Genomic DNA, 25242 nt, shown 5'->3' on the forward strand with positions numbered 1-25242 from the left:
CTCAGTCTGTTCCATGCATGCTTCTATGTTTCTGGTTATATTTGTTCCTCAGTTTCTGTCATTAAAAAGAACCCTAAGATTTTGATTGGCATAACATTGAATCTGTATATCAATTTAGGGAAAGTGGACATTTTTGCCATTTCTCTTCTAACTCATCCCTCAATTACAGATGAGAAAACTGAGCTCCAGAGAGGTTAAGGTATCCTTTTAAAAGCCAAATGTGCGACCTGAGACTTTAACTTATTGCTCTTGCTACATTACTTCCTTGCTTCTCTTAAGTTCAATTCTTGTATAAACAAATGATTTAGTTATCTAACAAAACAAAAGCTCTAATAAGAGCTTTAAGTAAAGTTTCTAATATCCATATTTTCTTTTTTAAAATTGTTTAAATCAGTTCTCTTTCTTTTAGTGGGCTTCATAAAATCCATAAACACCATTAATTTGCATGCAGTTTTAGTTAGGGACATTTGGAGAGAGCCCATATTAATGTCTTGAAAGGATCATGACCCTGCCCCACCCAAACAAACTCAGAAGATTATGAAAGACTAAGTTATAATAATAAAAGCATAATATGCTACTTAGGCAACCTTCCAGAGGAAGCTGGGGCTGTGAGGGAAGCCAGCAGCCGGGGAAAGGAAGGCCTACTCTTGCATGAATTTCGTGCATTAGGCCTCTAGTTTTATATAAGAGAAAAAAGAAAACTTACCTTAATAGAAAAATCTATGTGCAAATTTTGTTTTGTTTTTGGTCTGAATTATTGTAAGTGCAGGGTGAACTTGCTATGTTTGGTAAGAAAGAGTTACTAAGATTTTTGTCTTTGATTTCTTTTAGGTAGGTCATATTAGGCATAAATTGCTCTTATCTCAGTTTTATTAATGAATAGCCTAGTAATACCTCCTAGCTGATTTGTAACACCTGCTTCAGATTTAAAGGATCACTTTATAGATTAAATTTTCTTAAGTTACACACTTCAAAATATACTTCTAGTCTCAAATTACGTGTTTCTAAATTGTGTAACCCTCTCAGTTCCCAGTGCCACCATCCCAATCCAGCCTCAACTGCCTTGTGCATTTGCTTGCTCTTTACATTGCTTTTTCTGCCTTTTGAGTTCAGATTTGTGTGTTTTTTTAATAGGCACCTACTAAATTCAGATTTCCAGAGCTGCTTCTACCCCCTGCACCATTTTGTTTCAACACATGTTGTACCCATTTGTTACATCATTCCTAGATCAGGAACCTGCTTGGGCTCTTCTACCCCCCACATCAGTCTTCAGCTTTGGATAGCCCTCAAAAGTTTCTGAAATGAGTGTGTTAGAGACACATGGATCCTGGTTAACTTTAGAGCTAGTTCTATTAGTGGTAACATCTCTTAATACTTTACAATGATTCCCTCTTTGATGTCTTCGCTCAGTTTTTTCACCTTGGTAAGACTCTTAATTACTTTGCTGCATGATGTTTTTTCTTTAAGCAGCAAATCATGCTAGATTTGTGATGTAACTTCTACTTTACTAATGTTTACATGTGAGGCCAGGGGCAGGAACAGGAACAGTGGAAGAATTCAGGAAAAACTATATTTATGTTTTAACCTGTCTTTCAAGATCTAACCAGGGTTGGTTGTTTTATTTAAATTATTCCACCATTAATATGTGTATTTCAAATTTCAGCTTTATTCTGTAAATGGGATGGTAATAATTTTTTTCTAAACATTTCTTGATGTAGGAAACTCATATCATGCATACCTTCAAAGAGGACTTCTATGGGGAAATCCTCAATGTGGCCATTGCTGGCTACCTCAGACCAGAAAAGAACTTTGATTCTTTAGGTAAGTTCTTAGTTATATTAAGTATCCTTGCAGCTATTTCTGCTTCTATTAGTAATAACCATGGCAGTACAGATAATATTTGAGCATTTAATATGTGCCTTACATGGATTAACTCATTTTATCCTCACAACAACCATATGAGGAATTATTCTTTTTTACTTAAGTCTGGAAGAATGGGTAGAACAATTACTAGGCAACTATCCTGTTCCACAGACACAGCCAGCCTTGAGGGGAGCATTTTGGAGAGGTTGAACATAGGAGTAGTAAGAAGTATAGCAGCAGTTCTCATTATCTTTATATTCTCTCGCAGAGTCACTTATTTCAGCAATTCAAGGTGATATTGAGGAAGCTAAGAAACGACTAGATTTACCAGAGCATTTGAAACTCAAAGAAGACAATTTCTTCCAGGTTCCGAAAAGCAAAATAATGAATGGCCACTGATGAAAAATCATCTTACTTATTCATTCATTGTTCTCTAAAATCCGACAGCTGTGACTTAGTTTAAGCAGTACAATGTAATTATTATTATGCTTCATGTTCAATTAAACCCATCATGCTACAGTACTAACAATATTCATTTTAAAAATCCAGATTTTGTCTATGTAATATGTTGACTAAAATTTACCACTAGAAATAGCAAGTGTTTTATAAGGGAAATGAAATGTATAAAGCTATGGGTAAAAAGACAAGTCACTAGTTTGAAATGAAAACTAACTATAGTAAAAGACTAGCGTGTATGTACTTGTATAGCATGTGCTGCTAAACAGAAGGCTTTTAAAAGTAAATGTATTAAAACAGGTTTGATATCTTATAAGCCTAAGAGGGAAAACTCACACATTGTATTTTTTATATTTTGTGCATTAAAATATTACTACAAACATAAATACTCATGAAATTTTAATTAGTCATGACTAATTTTCTTTATGGAAAATTAGAGGTCAAATCATTATATCATGTTTTTTTTTTTTTTACATCTGCCGCAGCTATGATTGGTCTGGACTCTCTGCCTATCAGTTATTTTGGTCTGTCTTTTAAAACATTAAAATGAGTGTATTTTGAATTTGTAGGTTTCATTTTTGTATTGTATAGCACTGTTCTCTAAGAGTAGATATTCAACATTTTTTCTTGACTTTGATTATTTTTTTCCTTTAAACAATCGCATGTCAAGTTTTTTCCATTTAGAATATCCTCTGACTTGCAAAGGATTGCATCTATCGCCACCATTCCAGCGTTCACTATATGAAAACCCCCAAAAGCTTCATCTTTAGATTTACTCAAAGTCTAAGTGAACATGTAGCACTTCGTTTATATATGCCAGTTTCTTAAAGAACACAAAACACTTTTTTCCTCCTAGGGAAACTGTTTATGAGCCAATTAAGCTATGAAATAGAAAATTATTTATATTTAATGTGATGGTATGTTCACATAATACAGCAAACTGTTGTAATTGTGTATGCACTTGTGATTTAATGATAGAGTGCTTGTAGCTTGGGGGTAAACTATAAATAATAAAGTCTTAGTTTCATAATGTTCATACTGTGCGTTTTTTCTTCCTAACAACTAAAGTGATTTTTGGTCACTGGAGACTTTTGTTTATATTGACAGAAGTTAAAAATCTTTGGATGCTTAAGAGATTGATTACAGAGTCTTTTGGGCCCCAGAAGCAGTACATTGATTGTATTATTCACTTGGCATCAGATTTGGTTGGGATGGAGACAAAGGTATATAGAAGGTAATTTTAAAGATAACTTATTACAAGTCCTATTTCCCTAATCTGCACAGAGAACTGATTTTAACAAATATTGGGTATCTATAATAATAAAAGCATAATATGCTAATTAGACCAGACGACCTTCCGGACAAAGCCAGGGCTGCGAAGGAAGCCCGGGTCTCAGGTGCCAGAGGGAAGCCAGCAGCCGGGGAGAAGAAGGCCTACTCTTGCATGAATTTCATGCATCGGGTCTCTAGTTTATAATATTTAAAGTTAATGTTGGAGAAGGGGAAGCATGGATAAATTCATGGCAAACAATGTATCTTTTTTTTGTTAATCCTCACCCAAGGATATTTTTTTCTTTTTTTAGAGAGTGGAAAGAAAAGGAGGGAGAGAAGAGAAACATTGATATGAGAGGAACATCGATTGATTGTCTCCTTCACGATGCTTGACTAAAGCTGGGAATCAAGGTTTTTATTTTTTTGTGTATTTTGGCTAAGGCTTTATTATTCGGGGACAGTAGTGGCCTTGGTTGATTTTGAGCAGCCAAGGATAACTGAACAAATAAGTTTCTTTTCTCTCTCATACTCTTGTCCAACGAGCCCATATAGTTGAGTTCTAAGTTATAAACACAAATATTCAGTGCACTGTGTCATCTTTTGTCTTTTCCATAGCAGACCTAAGCCTCGAATGTTATTACCATTTGAATTGGGAATCTGACTGGTCACAAGTAACAGAAATGGATTCTGGCTGATCTGAGCAGGGAAGGAATTTATTGGGAGAATCATGGTTAGCTCAGGAAATGGATAGGAAAGCTGGAGACTGGGTGAGAAAAGGGGACCTCTGAACCGAAGGGTCAGAACCGGAGCCAAAGTCACACCACAGAGCCAGTTCATTGAGGACAGTGCCACCAAATGCCACCAGAAACACATCCTCCACACTGCTGGCTGCCCCTGTTCCAGAAAGTAATCTTTATACAATCAGAATCTTATTGGTCCAGCTTTGGACACCTGTTCAAGTGTTAGCTGCAAGGGGGGCTGGGAAACTGAGTATCTGGCTGTTTCAGCTTCTGTACAGAGACGTGCTTTTCTTTTTTCTTATTTTTTTAAAAAATATATTTTATTGATTTTTTACAGAGAGTAAGGGAGAGGGATAGAGAGCCAGAAACATCTATGAGAGAGAAACATTGATCAGCTGCCTCCTGCACGCCCCACACTGGGGATGTGCCTGCAACCAAGTTACATGCCCTTGACCGGAATCGAAGCCAGGACCCTTGAGTCTGCAGGCCAATGCTCTATCCACTGAGCCAAACCGGTTCTGGCCAGAGACGTGCTTTTCCACCAAGACGCATACAGTGGGAGACAATTCTCTACACATAAGGAGGTGGTTAGATAACTGGGCAGTTAAAGAAAAAGACATATCTAGCACCCTTATCTAACTCTGAAGGAAATGATAACCTGAGTACATGCTGTCCATGCACTTTTTCAGCCATTCAAAAAAAGCATTTCTTACGCTAAGTTAGAATGTTCCAGAGACTGATAAAACCTTCTTAATCTGAAGAAGAAGGAAAAGTATATAACCTATAGTGTTTCCCTTTTTTATCTTGCTTTGTGGGAAGCTCAGGGCTGATGTCCAATCATAGGAGCTCTAATAACTACCAAAACTGATTTTCAAAATGTTCTGCAAAGATCCTGAGGGCCTCTTGGAAGTGCCCTGGGTGAAGGGCAAGCAAGGGAAGCTCTGCCCCTGCTCACCCTGCGTACTTTAACTGTTTTATATCTGTGGGTTCTACTGAAGACTGCATTTGATTAAAGGCCTCCATTGCTAGGTTATACTTAAACTTCTGTTTGAATTGATTAGCTTACTTGCCTCTTCCTCTCTCAAAGTTCCCATTCTCTATTTCCATGCCAACCATTTCATTTTGTATACATAATAGCACCATAAGCACTTTTCTGGAAGCAAAGGGAACATAAATTCTAAAAAGGGGAATTTCCTGGTGTGGGTTGGATCCACTAAACAAATACCTATTGCTGAGTCACTCATGGGAATTCCTGGTGAATGTCAGGGTCCCTGTAGGCCTCTCTGAGCCTTCAAAGTATTTTCCATAGCTGCCCAGCGAGTTGTTTTGCTTATGGATTTGCTGGTGTTTTCAATTTATTAAAAGTTCCCCACATCAGTACAGTGTCTCTGTCAAATGAAGTTTTTTATTATGTTTTTGAATCTACTGGACCCCAAAACCCCTAATAATATTCTGCTTTTTCACCCATATTTCCAAATGAGGATTTTCACCTGGCCCTCAGCTTGACCAGCTAGACCTGTTTTCTACTGTTTCCTATAGATTTAATTTGAATACTTTTTTGAAGTTTTAAAAGATGGAAGAAAGTGTTCAGATTCTGTCCTTTTTGAACATTTATTTTCTTCCTTTTCAGACAGTCTTGCAAAGGAATGGATAATATGAAATATCTATTACTACAGCAGCTTAGCTACATTGAGGATATCATGCTCTTTGTAAGAACACAGTTTTAGCCCTGGCCAGTGTGGCTCAGTGGATAGAGCATCAGCCCTCGGACTGAAAGGTCCTGGGTTCAGTTCTGGTCAAGGGCATGTACCTTGGTTGCAGGCTCGATCCCCGGCTTGTGCGGTAGGCAGCCAATCCAAGTGTCTCACATCGATGTTTGTGTCTCCCCCGCCCCCCAGCTCCCACTCTCTCTAAAAATCAATGGAAAAATATCCTTGAGTGAGAATTAACCAAATCCCAAGAACACAGTTTTAAAAGTCAAATACAGATACATTGAAATTTCAGAAATAGTATGTAAGTTCATGGAGATTCAAGAGATAGGTTATTACATTCTCTCCATTTCATCTACTGACCAATGGGAAGTGTTAGCGTTTGTAACAACAGGAGCTTCAATGTGCCTTTATTTGCGTCACTTCGTGGTTCCCCACTATCAATTAGATGTTACCACACTTCAGATGAAGAAACTGAAAGTCAAAGAGAAACTCAGTGACTCAAACTGCACAGGGAGAAAATGCCATAGCTGAGTGTGGAACCCAGGTCTTCAACCTCTTTCCAGAGGGATACCGTCTTAGTAGACTCAGGCGTGGTTGCCTGTCCCTGTTGGGGTTGTGCCCATGGGCCCTGGGGAGCTATGGATGGTGGAGTGGTAGGTGATTTCGAGGCCCACTAGTTAGCAGCTTTCGCAGGACATGGCAGCTCACCCTGTGCTTGTCTCTTGTTTCTACTGGCCCGAATGTTTTGGGTGCAAGGATAGCATTAGCAAAACTAGAGATCAAACTTTTGGCAGAGGCATCAGAAAGGCAGAAAGTTCATAAACACATACCCTTAATCCTCTTGACCGTGGGCAGGAACAAGGTCTGGCTCCGGGGCAATCGGGACGTGACACGGATCCAGGGCACCCACTGGATCAGGAGAGTCAATTATGTCCAGGAAGAGTGCCCAGGCTTAAGCCCTAAGCCCCTGGCAAGCTCCTTGGGCTACTTGTTATAAGTTATTTCATTGACATCCATCTTTTCCCCCCCTGCACAGTTCTATTATACACAGACTTTGACAACAAACGCAGGTACCCTAGTAATCTGCAAACTGATCATTCCAGATTCCAAGCCTGTGCTCATTTTCTCCCTATTCCCTCCGCTTATCCATAGCCCACCCATCTGTAAAATCATGTGAATGTGAAACTCTTCTTATTCCTGGAAGAGCCTGTCAAGGGTAAAATCTTTGCAGTAGATAATGCTAAATGCCCTGTATTGCAATACTAAGCCCTAAAAACCAAGTTCATGCTAAGAGAAGGAATCCTGTTCTGCCCTTCTCCTTCCTCCTACTTAAAGAGGAGTGGGGTTGAAGGGGGATGGATTCCTTTGGAGATAAATTTCAGTATGCTCTGTCTATCCTCTTCAAGGGTATATCTATCAGAGCATGTGCCCATTGGGAGGAGGGACATGAGGATTGTATGAGAAACTAGCTATATTGGCTTTAGGCAACAGAGCAGGGAGAAGGTGGCACATTTGCTCTCGGTGGAGGGGGAGAGGGAAGGAGGCAGATGTGTCTGGAGCCATACCTGGAAGAAATTACCCAAGGTGGCAGCCTGGAATGGCGAGGTGACTCAGAAGAGGGGCAAAGGGAATATCCAGAAGCTCAGGTCTAAAGAGCCTAGAGCAGGAGTGGGCAACCTTTTTGTGAGTGCGTGCCAAAACCAGCAAAATGTCTGACTCAAAATTCTTCTGCGTGCCAACCCTAATTTTTTGAGAACATGTTACGCCTACTTGATATCTCTTAAGGTGTATGTATGTGAAGAACCTTGAAGAAATAATAAAATTCATTCGAGTGACAAAAACACAGTATATGATGATGAAAAATACATTTATTTTTTAATGTATACATGTACACTGATAGTCCGACAGAAAACTTTATGACTCCGTTTGATATTATCAGTGGGACTTTTGCTGCTGCATCACTGATGACAGAGATTTTACATCAGGTTTATATTTCGTGACCTTCAGAGATATGCACGAGCTACTACTTTCATCCGTCAGGCTACTCCTATTATGAGACTTAACAAAATTCATCACTGAGAACAAAGATTCACAAGCGTATGTGGATGAAACCAAAACACTGGTTGGATCTAGGAAGGCAGGGAGAGTTAAGGCAGAGGCATAGAAATTGCTCTTCCCCTTTCTCGTCAATCCATGTCTATGGTCTTTAAGATAACTTGTTATGTAAAATTATTTATTTATCTAAGATGCACCTACACTGAATTTATCTGAAAAATAAAAAAGTCAATATCAAGAAAAAAATTGTAAATGGAAGATTATAAGAGAGGGTTTCACATGCTAGCAAAAGTTACTGGCGTGCCATGTTTGGCACGCGTGCCAGGGGTTGCCCACCCCTGGCCTAGAGGAACCTTTGGACACACCACAGACATTGCAATTGAGTTGCCCCAGAAGGAAAAATTCAGAGAAAGAATCTACTTTAAGCTCAGCAAGCTCAGGTGTCAGCCAGGTAGGGCTGGGCTCTTTCCCTTAACCCAGAGTTTTTAAACGGTGTGTCATAAAATCCAACTAGTGGGTTCTGATCAGCTTCATTAGAGCATGATACAATATGTAATTTAGATAAGTATTGTTTCCTGCAACTTGTGCTTCAGGTTTATAAATAGGTGTTGGTGTGTATTTTTTCTCTTACTGTGGATCGCAGTCCAAAAAAGTTTGGAAGCTCCTGTTTTTGTTTACTCTCCTTGTGTTTGGTTCTGGGGGATTAGGCCGCTGCAATCTGGGAGATTAGAAACGACCTCTGGAGCCAGTTTCTATGCTGTTTATCTTGCCTCTCTGTGGCTTAGTGTCTTATCTGTGAAATACTGGCCAACAATAGTGGCTACTTTATAGGGCTGTTATGATGGTTAAAGGGATTAAACAAACTGCTCCATGTAACCTGCTTTCTTTAAAAAAGATTTTTTATTGATTTTTCAGGGAGAGAGAAACATGGATGTGAGAGCAGAACATTGATCGGCTGCCCCCTGCATCCCCCTACCAGGAATCAAGTCAGCATCCCTGGGCATGTGCCCTGACCAGGAATCAAACTGGCAATCTTTTGGTGCACGGGATGAAGCCCAACCAACTGAGTCACACCGGCCAGGGCAAAGTGCTGAAAAACTGTATGTACTTGATAAATGCCAATTATTGTTGTAATAGTGGTCCCCTGGCCAAAGGTAACATTGTAATTGCCACCATCTTGAGAGGACCCAGCAAATTGTCCCTTAGGTTATAGTATGTAGGGTCCAGTGTTATTCATCTGTAGACGATGATTTCCGGGAGCACATAGGCACTGCACAAATATTTATGGGACAACTACTGTGTAGTAGAATTCTGCTGTGCACTGGGGTACAAAGTGGAATGAGGTGATGTCCCGGATGTTGAGGAACAAGTCTCCCAGAGCAATTCCAATTTATTTGACGTTATCTCCATCATCCCATGTGGTGCCTGGTATATTTTAGATCTCCAGGAAATATGTGTTGAATGCCTTTCTGTGGGAGGAATCATAAACTCTTTACCTCACCCAGCTGTAGGAAATAAGGGAGCACCATGCCCTTCATTTTTTTCTGGTACCTTCAGGATGTGGAGGAAAGAACAGCAAATGCCCAAAGTAAGAGTCTACGTTTGAGGAAAGATGAATATGTTTCTGTAAACATCCTCTGGTGTCCATTTCACAGTGTTTATTGAAAAAAATTTTCAGGAAAGGAATGAGAAAGGAAACAGATGGCACCAAACAACAGAGAAGAAACTTACAGATTTCTTCTGTCTTTGCTGCTCAGAGCAGCTGGCGAGACAGTAGGAAAAAGAGCAGGGGTTGCCCTGTGGCCTCCTGAATCATTCATGTGGTCTCCTCCCTCCTTTCCAACATCCCCTTCCTTCACCCTGCAAACAGCTCTGATGTCCCAGCAGAGGAAGGTCAGGTGGGGTGAGGACGGCCAGCCCCTCCTCCTACCGCCTCCTGCCAATTAGGCAAAGACTTCTAAGCAGGTTACACACAAAATTAATAAATAACGGGGTGTTTGTTTTTTGTTTTTAGCCCAGAAGTAGAAGAAACCAGGAAGATTTTTTTTTAAAGTCTGATATAGGACAATGTAAAGCCCTCCCTACCTTGGAAGGAGTATAAAGCTGCACATAGGTGAGGCCCAATGGCAGAATGTGTGTGCCTTTTGTCTTTGATTTTATTTTTTAAAATTTTTATGAGTTTATTTGAACCAAACTGATGCCAATGCTAGGAAGCAAAATCTCAAATGCTCTCGTATGTGGCTTTTTTTTTTTTTTTAAAGGGCCAAGAATTACCTTTTAAAATGGCCAACAGTAAAGGTTTACACTCAGTTCTACAGTTTACAAGTTTACTATATACAAGCACAGCCATATATATACATTATCTCAAGTGACTCGGCCAGCGTCACACAGAACCAAGATAGAAAGGAAGATATCTTGCATTTGAAAACCAGGTCTCTTTGAATTAATTCTCTGTGTCTTGGAAAGAAATTCTTCTTCCATATCAAGCCATCTTCCTCAGTGCTTTCCTTCTATCTACATGTTCTATGGATCTTAAAAAGCTCTTCATTCCTTATCCCCAAAGCTGCCAAAATTCTTTGACCTTGGGGGTGGAGGTAGATTCAGAAGCTGATGCATTTTACAAGTTTCACAGTGCTCCAAATATATTAAAGTTCACGGTCAGCTTCACAGGAGGGTCTTTTGGGCAATTGCACAGGAACTGATGTTTTAGAAGGGCCTCATGCCCTGGCCAGTGTTTCTCAGTGGTTAGAGTGTCAGCCCTTGGACCAAAGGGTTATGGGTGTGATTCCCAGTCAAGGGCATGTACCTGAGTTGCAGGTTCGATCCCTGGCCCTCGTTTGGGTGAGTGCGGGAGGCAACCCCCGCCCCCCCCCCCGCCCCCTTCTCGGGCATCTCAAACTTCCTCCTTCTCCCTCTCCCTTTTTCCCTCCCTTCCACTCTTTCTAAAAATCAATGGAAAAATATCCTCGAGTGAGAATTAACAACAACAAAAAACAACAACAAAAAAGGGCCTCAGGCTTAGTTCTTAGGCCACTTTCCAATCCTGTATTGTAAGGGGTTTCCTACATGGATTCAAAGTAAAAGTGACATAGGGAAAGACTGGATTGCTGTCCTCTTTCCTTTTCCAATGTTCTCAGCACTCCTAAGATTACCTATGGCAGTGTTTCTCAACCTTCTGGCCCTTTAAATACAGTTCCTCATGTTGTGACCCAACCATAAAATTATTTTCGTTGCTACTTCATAACTGTAATGTTGCTACTGTTATGAATCGTAATGTAAATATGTGATATGCAGGATGGTCTTAGACGACCTCTGTGAAAGGGTCGTCCGGCCGCCAAAGGGATCGCGACCCACAGGTTGAGAACCACTGACCTATGGCTTTGTAGCCAAACTCTAACATTTGAGTTTTTGAAGACTTGAGAGAAAGGAGGGGTTTCTTGTATAAGCCTGAATGCTCTTAGACAATCAAGGTATAAATAGGATTCTATTAAGAAACTGTTCTGCTGGGATTGGAACTATGATTGCTTTTTAGAGAATGAAAAACTATGGGGAGATAAACATTTCATTAAAGGTCAAGCATTTGGCCAATGTGTTTATTGAATGTATGGCCCTTTAACAAAAACTTGGATCACTTCAGTGAAAATTGAGTTTAATTTTCTCCTGATTTTGGAGCAAATCACTGTTTGGGATTCTGAAAGAACAATCTCCAGTTTCTCTATCTGCTGAGAAAACATGTAAGAAAATCCAGTTAATGATCTGGTTACTTAACACCACTCATTCGAGTGTATTTGTTTTGCCAAGAAGAAAGCCTTGTGAACAATAATTGGGTGTGTCTTTGGTTCCAGATTATTGTATAGAGCAAGTAGTCTACTTTTTTTCCCCCTCCTGTAATCTTCACAAATCCTTTCAAAATAGTAGGTTTATGGGAGGGAGACTATTAAGGAGCTTTCACTGCTGCTAAAATGACATGGGAGGGAGTAAAGGGGAAAAATAAAAGAGGTTGTACTTAGGAGTAGTTTATGAATGGATGGAATGAGATGTTTTGTTTTTTTTTGTTTTTTAAGATGTATTTTTGGAACTGAAGTGAGGGCATAGTTGGTCATTCTGGTACTAAGCCAATATTTTTTGACATTTGTGGTACTTCCCTTTTTTTTTTTAAGGCTCATTATTGTCTTGAGAACAAGAGCACAAGAAAGAAATGATGTAGGGAGAGAAGGTAGGGTCCAACAAAGATACCATCTGCTTGCTCTATTTATTGGCCTCTACTAACTTCAAGGAGCCCAGGTCTGCCTGAGGACTAACTAATGCCCTTTATCGCATGTAGTTGAAATTGACCCGTGACTTCAAGGTCAGGTGAAAAGTGCTTGCCATTTTGCAGACCACAGGAAAGTCGAGGTGGAGACTTGCTGCCCAGGGTTACTGAGCTCTTCATGTCCCATTTATTCTCCTAAACACTTTCCTCAACTTTTCTCCCAAAATAGCATAGATGCAACAATTTGCTTTTTCTAACATTCTCTGTGTTCCAATGATTTTATTGTTTTTTCCTTGAATTGTTGCTTTGCTTGCATTCTCCCTCGTTTTATTTGTACACATGTCTGGTTTTCTGCCTCAATATTGAGCTCTTTGGGGGCAGACAATGTTTTTTATCTTTGCTTTCTACAGTTTATAGCTTGCATAATCCACATAGGCTTGTAATTTCAGAAATACACTTGAAATGGTATTATACATAAACTTTTATTTCTTGCTTATTTTTTTACGTGTAACCATTATAGCATATTTTGTGTAGTTTTTACCAATTTACGTTTAAAGTGCTGTGAAGTAGTTTTAAATTATAAACAAAAACAAACTTTATTTTTGTGAACACTTCGGTTCTGTTTATATTTTCCAGCAAGGAATTGGTGAATTCAAATAGAACAAACATTGAAAAGACTTGACATATTTTGCTAAATTGATTTCCAAAAGACTTTGGTAGGCAAATCCTAAAATAGCCCCTCAGGATTCCTCACTCTAATGCCCAGGACTGTGAATGTGATGAGGTATCATGCCTACAATTATGTTGCATTAAAACCAAAGGGAGATTGGGCCTAATCTAATCGCATAAGCCTTTTAAAAGCAGAGTTTTCTCCGGCGGGTAGCAAGAGGGAAAGTCAGGAAGATTCTGAGCCTGAAGAGGATTCAATGCATGAATGTCAGCTTTAAATGGGAGGAAGGCTGGCTGCCACGGCTTAGTGGTTGAGGGTTGACTTATGAACCAGGAGGTCATGGTTGGATTCCTGGTCAGGGCACATGCCCGGGTTGTGGGCTCGATCCCCAGTAGGGTGCATGCAGGAGGCAGCAGATCAATGATTCTTTTTCATCATTGATGTTTCCATCTCTCTTTCCCTCTTCCTTCTTTTCTGAAATCAATAAAAATCTATTTAAAAAGAAATAAAATAAAGGGGAGGAAGGAGGGACATTCACAAGACCAGAGAGTGGCTTCTCAGAGCTGAGAGTAACTCCTGACCCACAGCCAGAAAAGCAAGTGGGGACCTCAGTCTTGCAGCCACAGGAAACTGAACTCTGACAGCAACCTGGGTATCTTGGAAAAAAATTATTCCTCAGAGCTTCCAGGTAAGAGCCAGCCTGGCTGACACCTTGATTTTGACCCTAGGAGACCCTGTTAAATTTGTGGTAGGTTGTTATGCAGTGATAGAAAATGAATACACTGGCTTACTCTTATCAAGTAATACATGAAATTGTCCATGTCACTACAGTGGCAGTGAATAGAACTCCATAACTGTGTGCTATATTAAAAGTCTTTGCTAAGACATTACTGATTAAATTTGTTTTTCTTTGATTGCTGGTGGGAATGAACAAAAAGTAATGATTTTGTGGCCTACTGATAACATTGGAGTGGAGGCACTAATGAAGAAAAAGTCAGGAAATTCTGGGTGAGAGATTTGATATTGAGAGAAAGAAAACAATTACGGAAGAAAAGATTCTATCTAAAAAGAGTGGTGTGTTGAATCTGGTTTGCCCCAGCTTGTGAAAGCAATTGCTAATTTTAAAAAAATATATGTTTTTATTAATTTCAGAGAGGAAGGGAGAGGGAGTGAGAGATAGAAACATCAATGTTGAGAGAGAATTATTGATTGGCTGCCTCCTGCACACCCCCTACTGGGGATCGAGCCTGCAACCCAGGCATGTGCCCTTGACCAGAATCGAACCTGGGACCCTTCAGTCCAAAGGCTGATGCTCTATCCACTGAGCCAAATCGGCTAGGGTGCCAATGTTAATTTTATACTGGGGATCCTGCAACCCAGGCATGTGCCCTTGACCAGAATCGAACCTGGGACCCTTCAGTCCAAAGGCTGATGCTCTATCCACTGAGCCAAATCGGCTAGGGTGCCAATGTTAATTTTATAGGAATTTTTGCAAGTTAGTTGTTAGGCACAGCTATTATTAAAAATTAAGTTATAAAACTTTCAAGTAAAGAAGTTATATTAAAAACTCATCACCCCCTTGTTGTTTTACATTGATTATTAGCTATACTCTTGAGGTTGCTTGTATCAAATGCATCTGTATGGTAGAAACACTATATAATGGTTCACCTCTCTACCTTTCCTCCCAACTCCAAATTAAGTGACATCACAGTTGAAGCTTGAAATTGGCAATGATGGGAGTATTTATACCATGGAAACTGTCAAATGCCTTTTTTGAGCCGATGAGATACCACAGAAGTTTTTCTGAGACTTGGATCAGAGTAGGGCCTTTTTCCTATTGGATGTGGACCCAAAAGGATGTGACGCCTGGCACCCTGGCAGCCATCCTGCCAATGTGAGGAGTGACTTCCAGTGAGAATGGAGCCAACATAACAAAAGATAGAAGGGAGAGATAGAAATAAACCAGTGCCTGATATCATGGTGTGAGCCCTATTTTCAGCAGTACCTCATCCCACTTCTAGCCCTAGACTTTTTGATTAAGTGAGCCAATAAATTCTTTTTGTATTTAAACTGGTTTGGGTTGAATTTTGTACCATTGGTAACTGAAAGCAGCCTAAAGGATGCAGTAGAATTTGTATGTGGCCCAGGATCACTCCTAGCCACCAAAAAGAGTTGACTGATAAAAGTAATTTAGAAGGATGGTAATCCTGACCTCAATCTTGTTCTGTTCTCGTATTATAATTCTTTGTTTGACAAACATAATTGCCTTATTTAAGGGTTTAATAAGCCTTGTATATATTATTTCCCTTGCAGGCTGAGATCAGTTTTTATCAATAAACACTTGGTTAGAGTGGGAGGCATTCTTCTCAGACTATCTAACAGCTACCCTGTCCTATCCTTCTTTTCCTTGATATTGAAAAGCTTTTATTCTGTGTGGCAAAGCTCCAGAAGATGAGTCATGATTTTTCTAACCTCCTCACAGCCATCTCATTGCCCTTTATCAGATACTAGGGACCCAGTGCACAAATTTGTGCACCTCGAAAGGCACTGTGGGCCAAGAGGCTGCAGTGGGCACAGGGGCGGGTCTTGGTCCACCCTCCGCACCCCCACCCAACCCCTCCTGTCACGGCCCCTGGTCCCCTGTCTGCTGGCAGCCCCACTCTCACCGCCGCTCCCACGTGCTGACAGTGTGGAGCAATTGGGGCTTGAGCCAGCAACAGGTGCAAGCGGCGGCTGCTGCCCTGATCACCCCTCAGGAGCAGGGGGAGGTGGAGAAGCCCTCAGGGATGATTGGAGCCAGCAGCCTCCACTCTCACCTGCTGATAGTACCGAGCAATTGGGGCCAGCGCTAGGCACCAGCAGCAGATGCGAGTGGCAGATCCAGTGCCAGCAGCGGGTGCAAGCAGGGCCGGCATCAGCGGCAGGTGTGAGCAACCAGTCGGACTGTGGCACATGGGAGGAAAGAATTTTTAGTAACCACCAGAGGCTTGCCCTGATGACAGCGACTGGTGCCCCACCTTGGTTGGGTCCCCCCACTTACCTGCTCCACCATCCCATTGCAGCTAATGCCCACCATGTTCCTTGCTCTGCCACCTGCTGCCGACACCTGCCATGTTCTGCGCGTGCCCCCTGGTGGTCAGTGCACATCATAGCGACTGGTTGTTCGGTTGTTCTGCTGTTCGGTCTATTTGCATATTAGGGTTTTATATATATAGATAGTTGACTCTTGAACAACTTGGGGGATAAGAGGGACCAACACTCTCAAACATGAAGATCTGCTTTTAACTTTTAATTCTACAGTAGGCCCTGCACATCTGAGGTTAACCTATGCATGTGGAACCCACAAAGAGCCAAATAAGAAATTTAAAAAGGTATAAATAAATAAGTCTATAGAATAATAATATAAAAAAGGAAGTTATTTTTGTACAGCTGAACCATGTGGGTTTTTAAAAAATATATTTTTATTGATTTCAGAGAGTAAGTGAGAAGGAGAGAGAGAGAGAAACATCAATGATGAGAGAGAATCATTGATGGGCTGCCTTTTGCATGCCCCATACTGGGGATCGAGCCTGCAACCCATGCATGTGTCCTGACCAGGAATCAAACTGTGACCTCCTGGTTCATAGGTCGACACTCAACCACTGAGCCACGCCAGCCCAGCAGGATTTTTTTTTTTTAATTCTCACCTAAGGATATTTTTTCCATTGATTTTTAGAGTGAAAGGGATGGGGGGGGGGGGAGAGAGAGAGAGAGAGAGAGAGAGAGACAGACATCAATTGGTTGCCTTCACGTGTGCCCCAACTGGGACCAGGGATTGAATCTACACCCCAGGTACATGCCCTTGATGGAATCAATCCTGAAATGCTTCCATGCATGGGCCAACTCTCTAACCACTGAGCCACTGACCAGGGCTTTGACGCTCTAACCACTGAGCACCGGCCAGCACTACAATGTGTCTTTTAAGCTAAGTGTTTTTATAAAGTAAAAAAGTTATGGGAAGCTAAGGTCAATTTATTATTGAAGAAGAAAATACTTTTTTTTTTTTTTTTTTTTACAAATTTAGTGTATTTTTTTCTACAGTATTTATAAAGCCTATAGTCGTATACAGTAATGTCCTAGGCCTTCACATTCACTCACTACTTGCTCACTGACTCATCCAGAGCAACTTCCAGTCCTGCAAGCTCCATTCATGGTAAGTACTCTATACAGGTGTACCATTTTTAATCTTTTATATTGTATTTTTACTGTAACTTTTCTATGTTTAGGTATGTTTAAATACATAAATACTATTGTTATAATTATCTATAATATTCAGTATAATAACATGCTGTACAGATTTACAGCCTAGGAGCAATAGGCTATACCATTAGCCTAGGTGTATAGTGGGCTGTACCATCTAGGTTTCTGTAAGTGCACTTTATGATGTTCACACAATAATTAAATTGCCTAACAATGCATTTCTGAGAAAGTATCTCCATCATTAAGTGGTGCATAATTGTACTAATGCATAAAAAGTGCTCAGAAATAGTCTGTTAATAAGTTCCCATAGAATTATCTTATCTTGATTTAATTTTATTTCCAATTTTAAAATTACTTTCTATAAACTGGAACCTCCCAAGCTCTTGCTCAGCCTCTTGATGTGTTTCCAGTCTACAAGGATGCTTTTAATATTTCCAAGTTCTTTGCAAACAAAGAAAACCAAAGAATGACTTTGTTTTCCAAACACATATTTACCTATTTAACAGTTGTTAGCACAGTATGCAACGTAAGTCTGAGAATAATGTGGCAGACTAAAAACAAAGAAGGAAAGATGTCAAACTGAACCAATACACAGCATGAACCTTCTTTTCAGGCTCACATAGAGTAACAACACAATTTTTCTTAGTATTCAAGGTCATCTTGACCTCATTTAATCCTTAAGTGTGTATCACAAACACCTATTTTTCTTGGAAAATGATTTCCAGGCTACACAGAAAAATGTCAAAGTCAGTCTATCAGAAGTTTAGAGTTATCAGGAGAGATGAAAAACACAGTATAAACAAAATTACTTATTTTTATAGGCTACACTCTAATTACACAGCAAGAGATGAGAAATGTGTCTATTGATATAATTGCTATCTTACATGTATTTTTATTTTTTTCTAAGAATTACAAAGGGAACTACGAGGGCTTCAAAATATTTTAAAGAGATAAATTTAAATGGTCTTAAATTTTGGAAGCATATCATATCTGGGTGTGATACACATGGTCTCTTAAGAATTTTTTTTTTAAATATATTTTATTGATTTTTTACAGAGAGGAAGGGAGAGGAATAGAGAGTCAGAAACATCGATCAGCTGCCTCCTGCACACCCCCTACTGGGGATGTGCACGCAACCAAGGTACATGCCCTTGACCGGAATCGAACCTGTGACCCTTCAGTCTGCAGGCCAACGCTCTATCCACTGAGCCAAACCGGTTAGGGCTCTTAAGAATATTTTTAAGATGAGGTTAGCAAACTACAGTCTATTGGCCAATTCTGGCCTATCACCTGTTTTTGTATTTCCCTGAGCTATAAATGGTTTTAATATTTTTAAATGATTAAGGAAAAAAATTGAAAGAAGAATAACATTTTATGATATGTAAAAACTATCTTATATCCAAATGTTAGTGTCCATAAATAAAGTTTTGTTGGAGCACGGCCCACCCATTTGTTATGGGCTGGCTTCATTCTTGCCTCAATGGTAGAGTTGAGTAGTTGTGCAAAGCCTAAAGTATTCACTATCTGGCCCTTTCCAGAGAAAGTCTGCTAACCTTTAAGAGCTTTCCCCTAAAGAAACACTGTGGCCTTCTATAAACTGAAGACTTCTTCACAGAGATTTCTTGTGTCAGTGACACATCATGCTTTAAAAAATAATAAAATGCACAAATTTAGTAAAGATAATACAGTTGCCATATTATAAAATAAAATGATAGACAGGCCTTTATTAGATTTAGGATGTTTCTTTTCCCACTTTATGTCAGTGTAGCATAATTATTAAGAACATGTGCTATAGGGCCATTCTTTTTTCTTGAATCTTGATTAGCTTTCTGTGACCTTGGGCTAGTTACTTAACCTCTCTTAGCCTTGGGTTACATATAAAACAGAGTAATAATGGTACCAACCTCATAAAGTTATGGTGGTATTAAGTGGGGTAATTTTTTTTGAAAGGTATTTAGCTTGGTACCTGATATATAGTAGGTGCGCGATAAGTTTTTTTTATAATTATCATCATCATCTGAAAATGTCACTTTCTAACCAGAAGTGGTTATCTGTTCCTGGTACTGTCTATGACTTCTGTTTTGACCAGAAGTCCATAAAACCCTGCTTAAGTTATTTCTTAAGAGGACAGCAAAGAGTCCCTCTCTCTGCATTATCTGCAGAAAAAGTGTCCCGGATGCATGAATTCCAGCATGTACTTGACAGGAAAGTGGAAAAAGGGAGGCATAGAATGTCTAGAAACAAAAATCACAGGGACAAAAGGCGTTGGAAGGCTGGTCAGCACCTGGATTAAATTAGTGAGTAGAAAGTTGGGACTTTCCATGTGAGACTCCATTTCAACTTTTCTATGGAGTGTCCACAGTTCCATGACAGGCTATTGATGAAAGCTCTCCGATTTAGTAGCTAAAGTCCTTTTTTTTTTTAGAGTTTTGGTCATTCTACCCATTTTATGTTCGGTTAACTCAGCCATTATGTTTTTATTACTTGATGTCTTAGTTGATGTTTCCAACCAGAAACACTCTTAGAAAATCATGAGGGTGTAATGCTGCAATTCTTGGAAAGTTAGTGATTTCTTTCCTACTGGGTTTGCTGCTATCTCTTGCCTGAGCTGGCTTTGCCCTTAGAATCACGATGACTCTGGATTAACCAGATGAACCAGAGCCTAGCAAACACATGATTCCTCAGCTGTGATGCTACCTCCTTTTTCTCTCCTCATCTCTAAATAGGTCGTGACCAGCCTCAGTAGAGGTGGTCTGTTTTGTTCACCAGAGGCTGTCTGGAGTCAATTGTTAAATAGCATGAGGAGGAGAACCTTCTTTAGTTGCCCTTACAGAATGAATCTCTGCCTAAAGAGAGCTATTGGGAGACTAATCCCCTAAGATAAACAACTCATCTCCTTATCCCCCAAAATCATTGACAGAAATATCAGAATTCCAGAGGCAGTAGATATCTCCACAATACAGCCATGAAACAGATTTTCTATAGGTCCATTTCCTTTTTTAGGAAAAAAAAAAGTCACAAAGAACAGTTTGTACAAATCTCTCTTGTTTTTACTTCCTGTGTTTTGTGTCTGGACATACTAGTATTGTTTTGAAGAAAATCCTTCGAGATTTTATCCTTGCTCCTCAATGATGGTTGAACAATTCTGGTTTATGTGGTTTAGCCACTCAAAGGATGAATAAAATGTTTCAGCATTCTTACATAATCTAGTTGGAATCATGGTGAAGACAACAAATGCAAACACCCACACATCCACCTGGTGTGTGAGGATAAAACCCCAAACCGTGATGCCCACATGCATGCCTGTGAGTAGAATGGGGTGGGTGGCCTCTGTTTACTGGTAGGAGTAGCTCTCATCATCGTATTCCAGCTCATCTTCCTCATCATCATCCAGCAGCCCATACTTAAATTTCCGGTAGACAGTGCCATCCTGGCCCATGTAGACTATGTCATCCTCGTCATCCTCATCAAAGTCACGGTCCCTGTACTCAATCACCTGATCCTCTTCAAAGTTGGTGCTCTCGCGATAGTTGCTCTTATAGGAGGAGTAAGACTTGCTAGGGTCAGCCAGCTTTTCATAGCCCTTCTCTACTGGCTGGGCTCGGCCCCGCGATTTCCTCCAGACGATCACAGCTGCCCCAATCAGAAGCACCAGCATAATAAAGGAGGTGATGAACAAGGCTGTCTTCGAATGCTCAGGGGCAGACCCGATCTCACTTGCTGGAAGGATGCATTCGTCTGTTGGAAGATGACCCCAAAGGAAGAGGGGAGAGAGAAAGGATGAGAAAAGATGGAATGGTGAAAATTAGTTTCTGACGTTAAGAACTTCACCTTTATCTTTTAAATCTAAAATGGTAGAATCCCTCTCTGATTTTCTTAACAGTCACACCACTCTGCAGAACTGTGGTGTGTGTTGCATGAGAGTCCCAGTCTATGTCAGATGATGCCATCAAACCCTTCCAGAATGAAGATCAGTTTGAGATCCAAGGAGCCCCGGCATCCCCATACTTCATGGGTCAGTCGCCAAGTGTCCAACCATACCAATCGATTCTCCTGTTTCTCTTCCCAGAAGAACATTCTATCTGGGGCCATGATTCACTTAATGCTAAATAAATAACTCTTACTTTTGCTAAGACTGTGTGTCCCCTCCTCAGCTCCTCTTAAACCTGGTCCAACATGATTGTGCCACCATTCAAAGACAGGAACAGATTATTTATAAAACCATTGACTCTTATTTCTGTGTTGGGCTATAGATTTATTTAGGTCAACCTGTTACTTGACAGCTGAGAAAACTGAAGCCCATAGAGAGGAAGTGCATTTTCACATTGTCAGAGCCAAGAGCTTGTTTGTGGAGCAATCAGAACTCAAATCCAGGGATCCTAACCTTCATGCTGTAGTCTGGAGAGGTTAGGATAAACCACTCTGACAAATTTTTTATTTCTTGGCATTATATGGCCCTAATAAGGCAGAGAGAGAAGAACCACCTTTAAATTTCTTCTATCATAATTAAGATTTCTGAAATTGAGAGTTTTTTCCCCTGTCATTCACCAGCCTCTGTTTTGATGCATTAATTGAGAACATGGAGTAACCAAAATTGTCACAGAAGGAAAGATTAAACCATAACTTAAGTGATTAGTTCATTTTTCTTACTTTTCACCCCTAATTCAGATGGTATGATTTGAGTAAGTTACATACATCTTTTTTCTCTTCTTTCACCCATCAAAAATGAGAATGTGCAAGAAAGTATGAAAGAACTAGAGAAAAAACTAGCAGGCCATTTTGGATGTACAGGCTGAAATACATACTGTTTTTCATAAACATTTTTTGAACCACCTGATTCTGACTCCAGGATCTTTTATGAGAGGCTCTAGGTACATTGTACATGCTAGCTTAATATATAATGCTCCTGCCAATTGTTTTAAGGGCAATTATTTTTGCTTATTAGATATTGGCTGATTATATCTGATTCATCACCACTATATCTTACTCTTTTTGTTGGAGGCAGTACACTAGTGATAAAGAAGTTTTCTATTTTATTGTAACTTTCATTCTCATGGGATTTTGCCCATTAAGCAGAGTTCCTTCTAAAGTAACAGCACTATCATTATGACTTTCATTAGCAATACAGCACAGAATTTTCCCCTGGAGGAAATATTAAAGCACCAGAGAAATGGATAAGCAATCGGTGTGTGGTACTTGGCGATAAATACTGCCTGAGGCAGGAGAATCAACAAAAGACCTTTCAATTACTAGGGCGCCATATGCAATCACGTCTTATGGTTCCACAGTCTTAAGTCTGCAGAGTCAGGGTCGGCCTCTGTGATCTGGTTTCTTTGAAGGAGCAAGTGTCTCAGTAAAGAATGAGTAGGTAATCAAGAGTGTTTAGACTTCTGCAAAGTTGCCCCAGGTGGATCTTTGAGAGCCACAGAAGCCCAGGAAAGCTGACTAACTAATTTTTAATAGGAGCAGGCTTACAGAAACTCTGCACCCAATATGCACACACTTCTGGTTCCATTTAAAGCCATCGGTGTAATTAGGATTATTATTCTTAGCCGACACAGCATGAGTATTAGGCAATCAGACCCTGAAGGTGGATGTATATGAGGAGCTGGAGAAATCAGCTGCTTGTGGGGGTGGGAAAAATGAAAGAAGGAAATCATTAGTTTTTGGAAAGATGCTATTTAGAATTTAATTGAAAAGGCTGATTAAAACCATAAAATAGAAATGGCTAGTAGCAGTTATGGATCCAGGATATACTTCACTTATAAATGGACATGCTCCCGATAGTATTATGTCTGTTTTTGTCATGATACATCTGAAGCCCATGGAAATGATTTGCTTCTGGACTAGAGATTATATTTTAAGAAAGTATTTTTTATTTTTAAAAAGAAATCACTCCATTTGAGGTCTTTCTAAGTTTGTGGCCAATGGGAACCAAGTACCCTTACGAATTGAGTTGGGAGTGGGAGACATTGTGGGGACTTGGAATTGGTTAAAAGGTTTGTTTCCTTTTAACCTTCAATGAAAGTTCATTTTTAAAATGCTTTAGGTCTCTAATAGGAAGCCTAGATTTGGGTTGATTTCTACAGAATGATTCTTTATGATAATACTGCCACCAGCTTTCTTGATAGTTGATTCTTTTCCTTTTTTTTCTCGGAAGGGAAGAATAAAAAAGTTATAAAGTAACATTAGAAAGATAAAATTCTAGGCCTATTTGAGCTCTAATGTTGGAGGAAGCACAGACGTGGAAATAAATGCAGGCTTTGCAATCCAAAGCGCCCAGATTCTAATTCCAAATGAGCCTCTTAACATTGGTGTGGACTTGGGCATGCTAATTAAACCCCTTGAGCCTCAGTCTCCTCATCTGTAAAATGGGACTAATAATATCTACTTATATGAGATGATGGACAGAAAGTTTCAAGTACAGTAGGCACATATCAGGCCTCAATAAAGAGGTAGCCCTATTGATTCTTCTGATCTCTCTATCCTTCTCTCTCTCCTGCTCCCGTCAGCTTCCTGAGGCCATGCCCTTCCTTTGCAGGCTGTTCGTCCTCTCCTCTCACCTGTGGTATTCTGGCAGTCACAGCAGTCCTGGGTATCGGTGGGATCAGAGGTGTTGCAACAGTGCAGGCAGCGGCTGTCATCCATGACCAGCAGCAGGTTGGCGGGGCACATAGTACAGTTCTTGGCGCCAGGTCCTTTGCATTCTATACAGCTCTCGTGGCATTTTTCACAGTTAAATTTCTCCCCCTGTTAAGATCAGGAAATTCCTTTTGAGTGGGGAGGGAGGCATATCTTATCTCTATAAGGAAAGAAGGCATATGGGGGACAGCAAAAAGGTGATCTGTTCTGGGTGAAAGACCGAACCAAGTCTTTGTACTCGGATGGAATCATTGCTGGCCCTTTCCCTCTGAGATCTGCTGGTAACAATAATGAAAGAACAGGCTTGAAGACCAGCTCAGGTTACAAACTGATAGCTCATGTGCTGTACCTGAGCAAGGACAAGTTTTGTCTGGCCCACCCTACACCGACCTTCACAGTTTAAAATTCTTTTTCATTCATTGCCCACACTTCAAAGGGGGGTTATTTCACATGTAAGTTTGCACTAAGGTTTTCTTTGATCAAGCACCCTTGACTCATTATCTGCCTGGACTCTCATTCTGTCCTAGAAAAATATAAGTTGTGATTGTTTAACTAAAACAGCTAAATCCCCATGAGAAGGGAATTGAGAGACGAGGAGAAAGTGGCCTCCCTCCTGACAAGTTGCTCCTTCCCTAGTGCTGGAAACATAGACGGGGGAAGATAGTCACTTTGGAAAGATGATGTAACAGAAAAAGAAGGAATGGACAATGTCTTTGTTGAGCACCTTGTCATGTTTTAGGCACTGAGAAGGTGCTTTCTCAGCTATTATTATCTCATCAAATCCTGGATTAGGAGACAGAAACCCTAGGTTGAATTCTGGCTTTGTTACTTACTATTCATGTGGTCTTTACCAACTCTTTAATCTCTCTGAACTTTCATTTCACCAAAGTGTAATAAGGGCTACTGTCAGAATATAAAGAGCTCATATGTGAATATGTTGGGTCATGCTTATTTCACCATGGAGAGATTTACTCAACTTCTAAAGTTTGGAAACATAATCAAGAAGTTAGCAGACTCAGAAAACCCATGATTTCTAGGCAAGCAAGTGAAAATACATCTTAATACACAGTGAAGGGGGTAGAAGAAATGAAAAGATATCAGCTATGGAGTTCTGACTTTATTCAGATGTTCCACGTTAAACAGCAATGAGGTAAAAAAGATATTTCTAATTTCTGACATAATGTTCCTATGTTACCCTGAAACTACTAAGGTCATGAGCAATGAATGTAGTTAATTCTGAAGCCCTCATGACTTAACTTCCCCATTATATATCTCAGATATTCTCAAATGAAAGCTATGGGTGGCTAGCACCATTAATCCATGATTCAATGTAGAAGATTT

General features: G+C 40.1%; 2 protein-coding genes and 1 long non-coding RNA gene across 3 annotated transcripts in view; 2 read left to right on the plus strand and 1 right to left on the minus strand.

Annotated features, from left to right (window-relative positions):
* Positions 1-3353, plus strand: part of RFK (riboflavin kinase) — a 32857-nt gene extending 29504 nt beyond the window's left edge. Inside the window, exons 6-7 of the mRNA XM_014541229.1 lie at positions 1719-1821; positions 2132-3353. Coding sequence (XP_014396715.1) covers positions 1719-1821; positions 2132-2262 — 234 coding nt within the window. The 3' untranslated portion in view covers positions 2263-3353. The remainder of the gene's footprint in view (positions 1-1718; positions 1822-2131) is intronic.
* Positions 3354-9172: 5819 nt separating this feature from the next.
* On the plus strand, positions 9173-15290 carry LOC106726453. The gene is made up of 3 exons (XR_001362528.1): positions 9173-9198; positions 10113-10211; positions 14732-15290. It is a non-coding gene; the product is annotated as an uncharacterized LOC106726453 (long non-coding RNA).
* A 3148-nt stretch (positions 15291-18438) lies between these two features.
* PCSK5 (proprotein convertase subtilisin/kexin type 5) overlaps positions 18439-25242 on the minus strand; it is a gene marked incomplete at its 5' end in the record, with an annotated part of 415527 nt that continues 408723 nt past the window's right edge. The window contains 2 exons of the mRNA XM_005868347.2: positions 18439-20997; positions 23823-24009. Coding sequence (XP_005868409.1) covers positions 20594-20997; positions 23823-24009 — 591 coding nt within the window. The remainder of the gene's footprint in view (positions 20998-23822; positions 24010-25242) is intronic.

The sequence above is a fragment of the Myotis brandtii genome, unplaced genomic scaffold (assembly GCF_000412655.1).
Source record: "Myotis brandtii unplaced genomic scaffold, ASM41265v1 scaffold266, whole genome shotgun sequence".
In the NCBI taxonomy this organism is placed as follows: domain Eukaryota; kingdom Metazoa; phylum Chordata; class Mammalia; order Chiroptera; family Vespertilionidae; genus Myotis; species Myotis brandtii.